Source organism: Apus apus, chromosome 2 (genome assembly GCF_020740795.1).
Source record: "Apus apus isolate bApuApu2 chromosome 2, bApuApu2.pri.cur, whole genome shotgun sequence".
Lineage (NCBI taxonomy): Eukaryota > Metazoa > Chordata > Aves > Apodiformes > Apodidae > Apus > Apus apus.
Genome location: NC_067283.1, coordinates 107186624 through 107199176, shown reverse-complemented (window position 1 = coordinate 107199176; position 12553 = coordinate 107186624). Strand labels below are relative to the sequence as shown.

At 38.6% G+C, this 12553-nt stretch overlaps 1 protein-coding gene across 1 annotated transcript in view; it reads right to left on the bottom strand.

Annotated features, from left to right (window-relative positions):
* Positions 1–6059: 6059 nt before the first annotated feature.
* The window catches only part of YES1 (YES proto-oncogene 1, Src family tyrosine kinase), a 52386-nt gene continuing 45892 nt past the window's right edge, over positions 6060–12553 (bottom strand). Inside the window, exons 6-12 of the mRNA XM_051610485.1 lie at positions 12373–12522; positions 12048–12203; positions 11587–11766; positions 10385–10461; positions 9881–10034; positions 9178–9309; positions 6060–8383 (exon numbers count right to left, since the gene is read on the bottom strand). Coding sequence (XP_051466445.1) covers positions 8175–8383; positions 9178–9309; positions 9881–10034; positions 10385–10461; positions 11587–11766; positions 12048–12203; positions 12373–12522 — 1058 coding nt within the window. The 3' untranslated portion in view covers positions 6060–8174. The remainder of the gene's footprint in view (positions 8384–9177; positions 9310–9880; positions 10035–10384; positions 10462–11586; positions 11767–12047; positions 12204–12372; positions 12523–12553) is intronic.

The window sequence follows — 12553 nt, the reverse complement described above, 5'->3', positions numbered from 1 at the left end:
CTTGTCCTCCACATGCTTTAGCATGTCTTCTAGGAGGATCTGTTCCATGATCTTCCGAGGCACAGAGGTGAGGCTGATAAGTCGGCAGTTCCCAGGGTCCTCCTTTCTACTCTTTTAAAATATAGGCATAACATGTCCTTTCTTCCAATCACCAGGGACTTCACCTGACTGCCATGACTTTTCAAATATCATGGACAGTGGTTTGGCAACTATATCTGCCAATTCCTTCAGGACTCTGGGATGTATCTCGTCAGGTCCCATGGACTTGTATATCTTCAGGTTCTTCAGATGCTCATCTGACCAAGGAGATCACATCTCCTTGGAGGAAAACAGTGTTTCTATAAATTACAGAACCTTTACATGTCATCCCTTTCACGAAACTGCTGCATCTCCCAGAGTTGTTTTGATACTTGCAGTCACATTCAAATTCTGAATTCATAAGGCATTCTGTTTCTGGCAGTGAGATAAAGGAAGTTGTGGTCTAACGGTTTCAAGTCCCAAAGACTCAGGGCTGAGGCTGAATTCTGTTTTTTTCCAGTCCCACATACCACTACTCAACATCAACATACATTCCCAACACGGGTTTTGTGAGGGTAAACCACACGCAAATTATGTCTGGCAAGCTGCAGAGTGTCAGAGAAATGACACAATATGAACTCTCGTGCCAACTATCATTTTCTTTATCGGTGTGGACTAAAGACAGTCTCAAGAAATATAAGACCATGATTCCAGTTCTGTGAGGTGCCCCCGCACAGGGTGTTTGCTTGAGAGATGAGAAACCAGTGTCTGAACATCAATTTTGTAAGAACCTTTCTGTGTAATTGTGGCTAAGACACTTCCCTGTGTCTCAGTTCCTCTGCTGTTCCTACCTGAACCATGAGAAGAACATCCCACCCCACTTTCCTTGGATGTGATGAGTCATGTACTACAGTTACTGAAGCAATTTATGTATCTTATATTGTAACAGACCAGCTGATACACTGACTCTAATCTTAGGCTGACTAAAGATAATGGTTTATCCTTAGATAAGCTTAAAATAGCTGAGTACATACTAGCCAGATTGTTAAGTGATTTTTTATTTTTTTTTAAAGTAGACCTTTCTGTGAGAAACAAATGCAAAGGTAGACTGAAGGAGGCAGAGGCATGATATCATCAAGTCATAGGTTTTGTGGGTGTTCAGCTGGTTGCTTAGAGGTTTTTGACACATTCAGCAGCGTTGGTGAAACACCAGACTTGAGTGGCAAAGAAGGAATTGCTCATTCTATGGTCTAGGGCACTGACTGGCTGAAAGGGCACTAGGAAACCCTTCTAAAGCACTGCTACAAACCAATTACGAATGGAAGTTACATCTGGTACAAGAAGGGAGCAACAAGAACCACAGAGAAACTTGCACCTGTGCTCAATGGGCACTGCTTGTAGAACACCATTGCAGCTGTGTCCTGTCATAACCAAACACTGTGCCTAGCAAAATCCTCCTGCCCACCTGGCTATGCATACCATGGTGTCTGAGATGTGGCAGCCCAGTGAGCTGGCAAGGCAGATGCTACTTTAGCCTGGAGAAGAGAAGGCTGAGGAGACCTCATAGGGGCCTTCCAGTACCTGAAGGGGCTACAGGAAAGCTGGGGAGGGACTTTTTACCAGGGTGTGTAGTGATAGGACAAGGGGTAATGGTTTTAAGAGCATTTGCATAAGGCTGTCTGGCCTGCCCAAGTGGATGTGTATCCCACTATCTTCTTCTGCAAGATGCAGAGAGGGGCATTCCTCTTACCTTAATGATCAGTTGAACTCAGAGGGCATATCTATTGCTAGGGATACACACACTTGCTTTTCAAATCACTTAGTCACAGTCTGAAAAGGCTGGGGCTGCTCTAATCAGTGTCACCAGGGATTATATTTAGCTGATTAGTAATCTACTTATTATAACTTTAAACCCACTGAAGCTATTGATTGAACTTCAGGTTCATATGGGAAAAAATATCCCCCCTTGCCAATGGTATTCCTTTGATAAAGGTGGCAAGAAGATTAAATGCACTGATTTTGATGCAGCCACCTTAACAAATAACACTAGATTAAAATGTAAATACAGAAACTATTTCTATTGTACTTGCTGTTTTTTAGCACAAAGAGAATAATATCCATTTACACTAGTCATAAGCCAATTTGAATGACAGAGGCATTCCAGAAGTTAAGAGGGTAATATAGAATTAAATGAGAACTCTAGTGAAAGTGATCCAGATCTGATCTTGCTTTAATAAGGCTGCTCAATTTTACAGGCACCGTCCATTTAAGAAGAAAAACAAAACAAAACATAAGGTTACTAAAGGCTTCTAATATTTAATTCTGTGAATTCCCATCTGTGATCATGCTATTACTGGACAGCCTCATGATGGAGAAATGTTGTGGTCAGTAGCAGTGACGAGTGAGCAGCTAGGATCCAACTGAGAGAAGAGGAAGGTGGGTGAAGTGTTGTGAGGGATGCAGGTCATCTAGTAACCAGCTTCCACTCTTAGAAATGTGATCCAACACTTGCCTTTTCTTGGGAATGCTTCAGAAGGACAGAACCACAGACTTCACCTCCTTGCTAGGACTGAACAGGGGCTGCAGTCTAGCATGGCTGCTCACTGTTTGACAACACAGCTTAAGCATCTCCAGCCTCCCACTGGAGGAGCAGGGAGCCATCCATCCTCACTGTTTTAATGCAGCAGCAGCAAAGTGATGAGATGTTTCTCCTTATTTGTGGTGCTTTTATCATAGGAGTCACGCTGAACTGAGATTTATCCTTTTTTGGTTTTCAAAGAGCAGAAATGCTTCCTTACCCAGCAACTACAACTCCAGGGCTTCCAAACACTGAAGCCAAGAGAAGGATCATCAGCCATGGAGCCCCTGTAAGGCTGCTCCAAATGAGAATAAATGTGGGAGTATTGAATGAATGGTGAAAGCTTTTGTGGTCCATGAAAAAAGCAGCTGCAAGCAGGCATGGGATGGATTTTTCAGGGTCATGTGTAAGATGCACAGATCTATCAGCTTTTCAGTATGTATTTACCAGTAGCCTCAGCTAGAGACTCAGTAACCTGGCAGCACAGCACAAAGGAGAGGGGTGAAGTGATCCTACTGGGAGTAGCATTGATAAAACAAACAAAAAAAAGGAATGCTTTCACAGCAGTCAGCTGTAGTGTTGGTACATGACTGCTTCATCAAGTGCTTGTATTCAGGTTTCCCTTTTAAAGTTTCAGTCTGTTCCTCAGACCCTGCAGAGTTTAACTAGGTAACTATCCTCTCTCCTTTAAGAACAAATCAAAAGCAACAGGATGGCCAACAATGTGTTGTAAAAGTACACAGTGCTGTAAACACTTTGATCCCCCAACAGCAGTGGTTATTACAATTTGTCAAAAAAGATGCCTTTAAATTGAATGAGAAAGTTAAAAATAAACAACCAATGTGCTTGCTACCTACAATAAGCACGTTTGTGTGCTGAACTGACAGGAAGATAATCTCTAAGAGTAGGATGAGTAAAGAACATGGGTCCCATAGGTAATACTTGTACTAAGTTCCTGGGCATGCTATACTCATATCGAGAGGAGGGAAACCTAACACAAAATCTTATGTCTACATATATTGGCTAGGAGAGAAATGCTACTTGTCAGTGTCTGAAATGCCATCACTCCAGGGCTGAGCTCCAGCAGCAAGCATCCCTGTTAATTTGGGATCCAGGGACTGGATAAATATTAATTGCTGATAAAGGTTCACTCTTAAAAATAGCAGTAGAACAATGCTCTTTTTGTGTACTGGGACTCCCCAACTAATATGAAGGGGCTCTGCTGGAAAGCAATCAGGCTGATCTGACCAGAACCAGCTCAGAGAACAGAAACAATACTTAATGTTAGCTTTGTTTCATTTCCACTGGGCACAAGGGAACAGATGCTCCTCAGTTCCCGTTTCTACCTCCCTTTCAAAGTAGGATGGAGAGAATAGGATGGAGAGAACAGATGACACCTGCTATGTCACATCCCTCAACCTGCTTCCCTCTGTCCTGTGAAGGAGTGCAGAATTCAGGAGTGAGAAACTCAGCTATGCACCTCCATCCTTTTGTCTCTTTCTTCCTTTCCCTCCGCTATGCTAAGGGAGAAGCAGGAAAGCTGTTGATGTTTCTCCAGCTAACACTCCCTGTGTCAGTAGGGAAGAATGCAGAAAAAAAAAAAGGAACCCAGTCCTTGAGCAAATGCTTAAGTCTGTGGCTGTAGGTCAAGTCCTGCAGTGGGTTCTGCTCCCAACTCGCAACCTCTCAACAACCTCTCGCACCTAACAACCACCTGTATAACATCCAGCAGGAATCCAGGATCTTTCATCAGAGCCCAGGTTTTCCACTTAAGGCCATCATATAAAAAATAGACACAACCATCACATTCCTATCTAGTGTCTCTTCCCACCTGTCTTCAAAGTGTCTGCCAGAGATGTGCATCACAGGGGTTCCCAGCTCTGCACTGCCTGCAGTGCCTGGAGGATCAATGGCAGTCTTGCTCCTGAACTGGAAGGAACCTCTACTTCTCAGCATGAGCACACACAGAGTCAAAGCACCTACTCCACAAGACAAACACAATTCTGGATTATGGATTTAGTCCTAAATTCTTCAGTAAGGTATGAGAATTCAAATTTTCTGTTTGCAATGTACTGCTTAAGTGAGTGTTCCTGGGCTTTAGACCCAACCTCAGTGAAGTCTTGTGTATTGGCGGAAAGCTGGCACAAACATCTACAGCACCTTCACAGAAAACTTAAAAACTGAGTTTATTCACAAAATCTTTATTGAACTGAATAGTTCAAAATCAATAACAACAGTGAAGGCTCCTTAAGTTTAGTTGTTTATATTAATTTATACTCTTTCCAAACGCGGATAAGGTGTTTTAGAGTGAATGGTATTGAAGATGACTATGGGTCATACAGCATTCTGCCTGGTTTCTACCTGCCAGCAAACCCTAGGAGACTTTCCTTTGATTAGTTTGTTGTTGTCGCTTTTTGTTTAGGAAAAGAAAGAAAAAAAACCAAAAGTAAGACATTTCCAAGGCTACTTATCAGTGGTAAGAGCTACTCACAGGCCTAGTGAAATGACAATTCAATCATTGCAAGGATAAGAACATATAAGGTCCTTTTTATCCTGCTTTATGCTAAAATAGGGATGTATTTTGTCTAAATAGTAGGATCGCACACATTTTCATGTTTGGAAGTTTACTCAAAAATAGTATGCAAGTACTTTTAAAACACTACAGCTTGAAACAACACATGAGAGAAACAATCTGCAGGCCTATCATGCACAAGGGGTATCACAAGGTTCTGATGGACAACAGGGAAAGTACAGATTATCAGAAATTACATGATTGTTGTAATTAAAAATAGTAAAACAATTACATTACAGGAAATACTAAAAGTACAGTAACCTTTGCAGTCTGTAGATTCTGTGAGAAGAATGGGTTTAGTGCTGTATTAGTTATTACTGAAACTCAAACAGTAGTAGCTCCTTAATCTACAGTGGCACTGTATATGCATGTCAAGATTCACCGTTTGAGTTGTACTGGTCATTGAGACAGGTAACATTCAATAAAGTTGAGATAAAACATCAGCTATCAGAAGAACAAATGTATAAAATTCCCTGAAAAATTGCAGAGAAGTCAAGAGTGGCTCCTAATACCAGATAATGCAAGAGAGGAAATGTGTTTGCCCTAGAGCGTGGCAGTGTCCACCAGCGGAGCGCCTACGTTGTACTTACTCTCACAAGAATCCCCAGCCTGTCTGTCTGTCATGGGGGTTAGTTTTAAGTCCAGACAGAACTGTTCCAGCCCATTCCTGGCAAAGACTTCTGAACTGCTCTGGAAAATGTCTCCCTTTTCACAGCAATAATGCACCAGGAGCTCAGAATCTTGTGTGAACGTACATCCAAATAGTTTACAGAGGATAAAAATACACCCAACATTCATGAAGGTTTTATTCCCCACCTTTTCCCCTCAATGTGAAGGCTACTTTGCTCTTGTCCCCTTCCCGCCTCCCCCTCACCCCCTCAAATAAGAAGATGCAATCAAGGAGAAATTTATTTTGAACCAGTTCTGCAAAACAGTTCAACAATGCCATACTTTATAAAAATACTTAGTTACATAATTAAACTTATTACTATTTATATAAAAAGTGTGAATGTGAATTTTAAACTCTGTTAGGGTAAGAACCACATCAAGGTCTTCAGGTGAAACAAATAAATTTTCATAAACATACAAACTCTTTTGGAGAAGTCTTATAATACACAACCATTTACAATGAACACGCTCATTAAGTTAGTGTTTTATTCCTTTACTATACAAGTGTTATTACAATGAACTGTTCCATTCAGTAATTAAAAATCCAAACAATGCCAGTTTCATTTTTGGCATTTTTTGTTATAACTGTATTAATACATAAACTCGTATGATTGTGTTATTAATTTTAAAATATTTAGAAAAATTAAAATGCCATTGTATTTTTTGGGTTTTTTGATTATTTTTTGTGTGTTTTTTTGTTCTGCTTTTATTTTTCTTACATAAAGCCCTTTTAAAATTTGATAACCGCAGATGTACAGGTGATGAGCAATGATGAAGGAAAATGAGAAATGATGGCACTGTTTTCACAAAGATCTGTTTGGTAGTTGGATTCGATGTAGTGTAAACCCATGAAGAATGTTAAGTTTAGTACCAGAATTGTATGACCAGCTTTTCTGAAATTCAATTGTTGGATAGCTTTACAATGATAACATGAATTCCAACCTGGTAGCTAAGTTAAGAATTTAGTGTTTCAAAATTAAAGTACATAAGCTTGATCAGAAATTCAAGAACCTCATGCAAATTGTTGAGTAAAAGACATGGATGTTATTGCTTGATATGTCAGTAGCCAAAGAAAAGAAATCTGGATGTAGTGTCAGCTGGGCTGAGTACCAGCAAATTTCAATGTCACTATATTTGGACAATATTAAATATATTTTATCCCTTTAGTTTTTAAACTTTCACATTTTCTTTTATGTTTAGTTAAATAATTCTGTAGGTAGGGCAGAAGTGGGAAGAGCAACTGTGTGTAAGTGTGTCTTAATAGTCAAGAAAAGCAAAAGTGCAATCAAATCCCTGAACTAGTGGTGACAACTAGCATTTGTGGCACCTATCCTTGTTAACACCTATAAGCCACATACAACAGTACCAAACCTGTCTCTGAAAAAGGACTAAGAAGTGGCCATTTACCAGCTTCAGCCTTGCTTTCCTGGTGAGCTTTGTTCAGGTAGTCTTCCCATACAAAACCTCACAGTGGGATTGGAGCTTAAAAGATTAAGGGCTTTCCCCCCTGATTGTATTACATAGCTTCAAGTTCAAATATCATCATACTTTATCAACACAATTTTGTAAAATATTACCTCATTTTCTAGTTACTTTCATTATTCTTAATTAGCTATGCAGAAAGAAAAAAAGAAAAATCTCTCATGCTACTTTCCAGTTATATTAATACAAAGATTAACACAGTGCATTATGCTCTCTAATTTCACTATTGAGGTCTATCATTTACATCATTTGTCGTTCACTGTTCCAATTTTCTCTTTTAACCTGCCTACCCTAATTAAGTCCATGCAAGAGGAAGCTTAAAAATCGAGACTATAAATCAAATACAGTTGTACCATCTGGTTTTTTGGAGGTGTGGGGGGGCACACATATGTAATATATAACACAGAGGTTTTACAGAACTGGAATAGAATTGCTTGGTCCCACAAAATTCTTCTGCTTTAAAAATGTGTTAGCCCAAGGTCATTAATTCCAGACAACCTCCTCTTTAGTAGAATGATTATCAAATGTTGGAAAAAGAAAGGATTTGAAACATGTTTTTTCGGCTATTGTTCACACCAATGCTCATTTTCCACCCCGTATTTTCAGTAAGCTTCCTTTGGACCCTGAAAATAAGTTGGGAAAGAGATAAAAAAAAACAACCAAACATGTCATTGGTAATTAGATTATAACACTTTAAAAGTGGTTTTGTGCAATTGCATTAGGAAATTCCAGTTTGCCATTAAGAGCATGCAAAGTAGCGAAGATTTTCTTTCCTTTGATTCCTTATGGACATCAGGAATTCTTTGCAAGTCTTTTACATTTGGCAGATTTGTGCATGTTATATAGACTGTTGGCTTATAAATTGTCTCCAGGCTGGTACTGTGGTTCTGTAGCTGTAAAGTAGTCCTCCAAGAAAGACTGTATATATTCAAATGTTGGTCTCTCGTCAGGGTCCTTCTTCCAACACAGTTTCATTAACTCATGGAGAGACTCTGGACAGCCTTGTGGGCAAGGCATCCTATATCCACGCTCCACTTGCTCCAGAACTTCCCGATTCACCATCCCTAAAAGGAAAGCATGTTAGCTCTGAATGATATTATGCAAAGAGCAGTTTCTCCAAACTTTTTCAAGTATCTCCAGCCGCAATGCACATCAATCTACCATGACAGAACCTTTAATGAACACACTTTATAATTAATGATTTTTTTACATTTTGCATTAAATATGCTTCCTGAAAATTATTTCATTATACTGGTAATTCCTCAGTACCTGATCCTTCTTCCATTTATACACTTTCTCATTTGTATACTTTCCCACTGCCTTGGGCCTGGCTTTTCAAATGGACACTCAAGCACAAGTACCTTCTGCTTGCCTTAGGTTCCATTCAAGGACCACTTAATTTGAAACAAGGCCAAGAAAAGACATTTTCTACCTTACAGAACTGCCTCACAAATTCCAGTCACAGAAAATATCTGACAAAAAATGTTACACATCTTTAGTTTCAAAAACTGGTCTAGCATGTTCACTCTACTGATACACACTGTAGCCTTGGAAAATGTCAAAAGTGTAACTCTCAGGGACAGATAGAAGAACCTAAGGATAACCACTAATCTGAAATGAATTATCAGTCACATTTACAAATGCTGTTAGCTTAGAACACTTAAATGTATATATATAATAGTTAGTCTGTAAATGAAACAAAGTAGCTTTGTGAACAAAGCAACCAGTGAAGTGTGACTAAGTTTTTGCCTCTGCTCGTCAACTGTAGGCTCAGGATGAAGGCAAAAAGTACAAAAGGTAACTTCAAAAGCACAGAATACAACAAAGAAAAGAAAAATTGATTACATTTTTCCCTTACCTGGATATGGCACTCTCCCCTTTGTTACCAGCTCTGTCAGTAAAATTCCAAATGACCACACATCTGACTTGATTGTAAACCGACCATACAACGCTGCTTCTGGAGCAGTCCATTTAATTGGAAACTTAGCCCCTACAAACATTGGAAGGACAGATCATTTTCCCTTGCTTGTGCATAATTTGGGTACACTTAGAAATATTTTTAAAAGACTACTGCATGACAAAATGTTTACATTTTGCTTTGTTGACAAAATTTGAGGTAGTTTAGTATTTGAAGATTTCAAACTGGAAACTGGTTTCGAAGTAGACGGTAACTACCAGTTACAATTTTTGGAAGCTGCTAAGATATCAAGGATTCTTAAGTATGCTTAAAAAAGTGGGATGACCTTCAGAATCTGATGAGCAACCTCTCTAGAATCTCAGCTCTCCTCTAACTGCAGCAGATTTTACTTACCTACTCCCCCCCAAGTAACCCAAATTTTTTTCAAAACACAACTGAGTTGCCAGATAATTTTGAACATTAAGAAGTTCACTAAAATGGCACTGAGGCAAGGGGACACCTAAACATAGCTGTGAGAGCACATTTATATGCCTAATCTTTATTCATGCAGACAGACTACACAGACACATTCTGATAAATGTAGCAGTTCTAAGTAATTTGAAGTTAACTGGTTTTATTTATTCAGGAAATAAATTGGTCTTACCTTGTCTTGCAGTGTACTCATTGTCCTCTATTAACCTTGCTAAACCAAAGTCTGCTATTTTGCACACAAGATTGTCTCCTACAAGAATGTTAGCTGCCCGGAGATCCCTGTGGATGTAGTTCATTCTTTCAATGTAAGCCATGCCATCAGCAATCTTTAAAAATAAAGTTTTATTAAAGATTATTTTTCATGACTATATACATTTCTCCCGAGCATTAAACTATACCCCTTTATTTTTGCTCCATTCTCATTGTGTAAGTTTGGGAAGCATAGCACAGGTATAGAGCATAGCAAGAGCTTGCGGCAGCACTGATTAGAGCATGTCTGGCCAATTGGGAACTAGGCTGTTGCTTTTTGTCAAATTACAAACCTACAACAGAAGATGTTAAGACAGAACAGCATCAAATATCTGGAGCATTCAATATTTACATGTAGTTGATATCCGATAGTTTTAAATCTCTTCTCTAAGTACAAAATACAGTTTTCTTGGTTTATACAATGTACCTGAGCAGCCATGTCCACCAGCTGTGGGAGTTTTAGGTACTTCCCTTCTCCTTCTTTAAGGAAATCTAGCAAGCTGCCTGTAAAAGATGACATATTTTTTGGAAGAAAAAAAGGAAAAAAGCCCAAAACATTAATTTGACCTGAAAAAATGAATGGGATTTTTTTTTTTCCTAGACACTGACTTACACACTCATCTCCCCAAATCTACTTTTGGAAACTTGCCATGTAACAGAACACTTGACACAATGAGTATGCCTGTAGTTAACTCTGGCCTGACAACTATTTAGTACAAGTTTTATTCAAGTATTTTGGAATCCATTTCAATAATTCAAGTAACTGAACACTACTGGATGGTTATATGACAATGCATAAGGATTATTCCCAATATACCTGCTATCAATGTCCTTTCTAGTTGGACTTTTTTGCACAGTGATATTTAAAATTAAAGAACAAAAAACCTCCTAGCCATTACTTGATTTTTTTCTGCTAGCTCCAATTATATACTAGAGAAATGATTCTGAAATTGTTGCTTTATTTAGTTCCTGTATTTTCCTTACTGGGGAAAATAAAAGTATCTTCCATTCTTTACAATATATTATCTTCTCCATTTATATAATGCAATTGTGTTCAGAACCTCTGCTTTTACAAGGTTACATCCCAGTTCTGACATAAAGCTATAAAGCATTTTTTTCCAGATTGCCTTGCCTTGATTTTTGAACAATAAAAACTGATTTTGCACAACAGCTTTAAGATCTGAGAGAGAGACTGTCTAGCATTATTCAAGACAAGCACTGCTGGAAAAGAAAAACAAAAAATTTAAAAAGAAACCAAACCCAACTGATTCTGTCACAGTAAGCACAATCTGTCTACAGGCAGGTGTATTCGCGTAATAATATTCCCAGCTATAACTTTCAATTTACATGTAAGACGCAGTACACACTAAAAAATAAGGTGAAAAAAATCCAATCTGGTACTTGGAAGATTACTGAGGGTGACACAGAGTGCAAAAAAATCATTCCTCCACCCACAATCTAAGTCAGAACTGCTTCAAGTAGGTCAAGCGTTGCTCATTTTAATTTAATCAAAATTACCACTTATATTTCCAGTAAGCTTAAACCTAACATTAATTAAACATTTAATTTGTTGCTGGGATCTTAAATAACCTTTTAAATGTAGTATCTCCAAACGATTCTGTCACACACCTTTTGTCATGAATTCAGTGACGATGTAGATGGGCTCCTCAGAAACAACCGCATACAGCGGAACAAGCTTGTCGTGGCGTAATTTCTTCATGATCTGAGCCTCCTGCAAGAAAGCTTCTGGCATCATTGTACCAGGTTTTAGTGTCTTGATTGCTACTTTTGTGGTTCCATTCCACGTTCCTAGAGAAACAAATCAGATTTTATTCTCCACTATAACACTGAACAGATACTTGGCTGAAACTGTTTGCTTTTTGCTTCTGTTTTCTTAGCTATCAAAACAATTAATTACAAACTAGGACTATACTGACTATTAATTTTACCTTTAAATGACTGATCAGAATTGGTATTTTTTCCCTTCAATTCTGTATGAGATTATCTTTTCAGATCTGAAGATCAATTTACTTAAAATACAATTAAAACATTCACATGAGCTACCGAGAAGTGCCACATTAAGCTCTTACCCATCCAAACTTCACCAAAACATCCTTGGCCCAACTTAACTTCCAGCCTCAGAGATTCTCTAGGAATTTCCCAGGCATCTTTTGCCAGTCCCTGTGTTTGTGGTTTCACAGTGGGACACACAGTTGTTAGCTTATGACACAGTCCATCGGCATGTTCTGGGAAACCGAAAAAATATAAAAGCAACATGTTGATAAAAAGAACTAGTCCATTTTTGTTTGTCAAAATAAAACCCAGAATTTTATAGCTGTGGATTTTAAAAATAAGCATTTCTTCTTCCTCACAACAGGCACAAGGTAGTATTGGGACACTAGAACTTGGGCTTACCTCTGTAGTGTTTCACCAACTTCTGTAGAGATTCAAATTGTGCTCTGGTTGTGATATAGTATCCACCATTGTCAAGTTTTCTGATTTTGTAGTGTTTCACATTATCACCTCTGACCTCATCCCAGTCACGTATGGAAAGGGAGTAAGCACCTAAGAAACAAGTTACACTTGGTTCTTCACC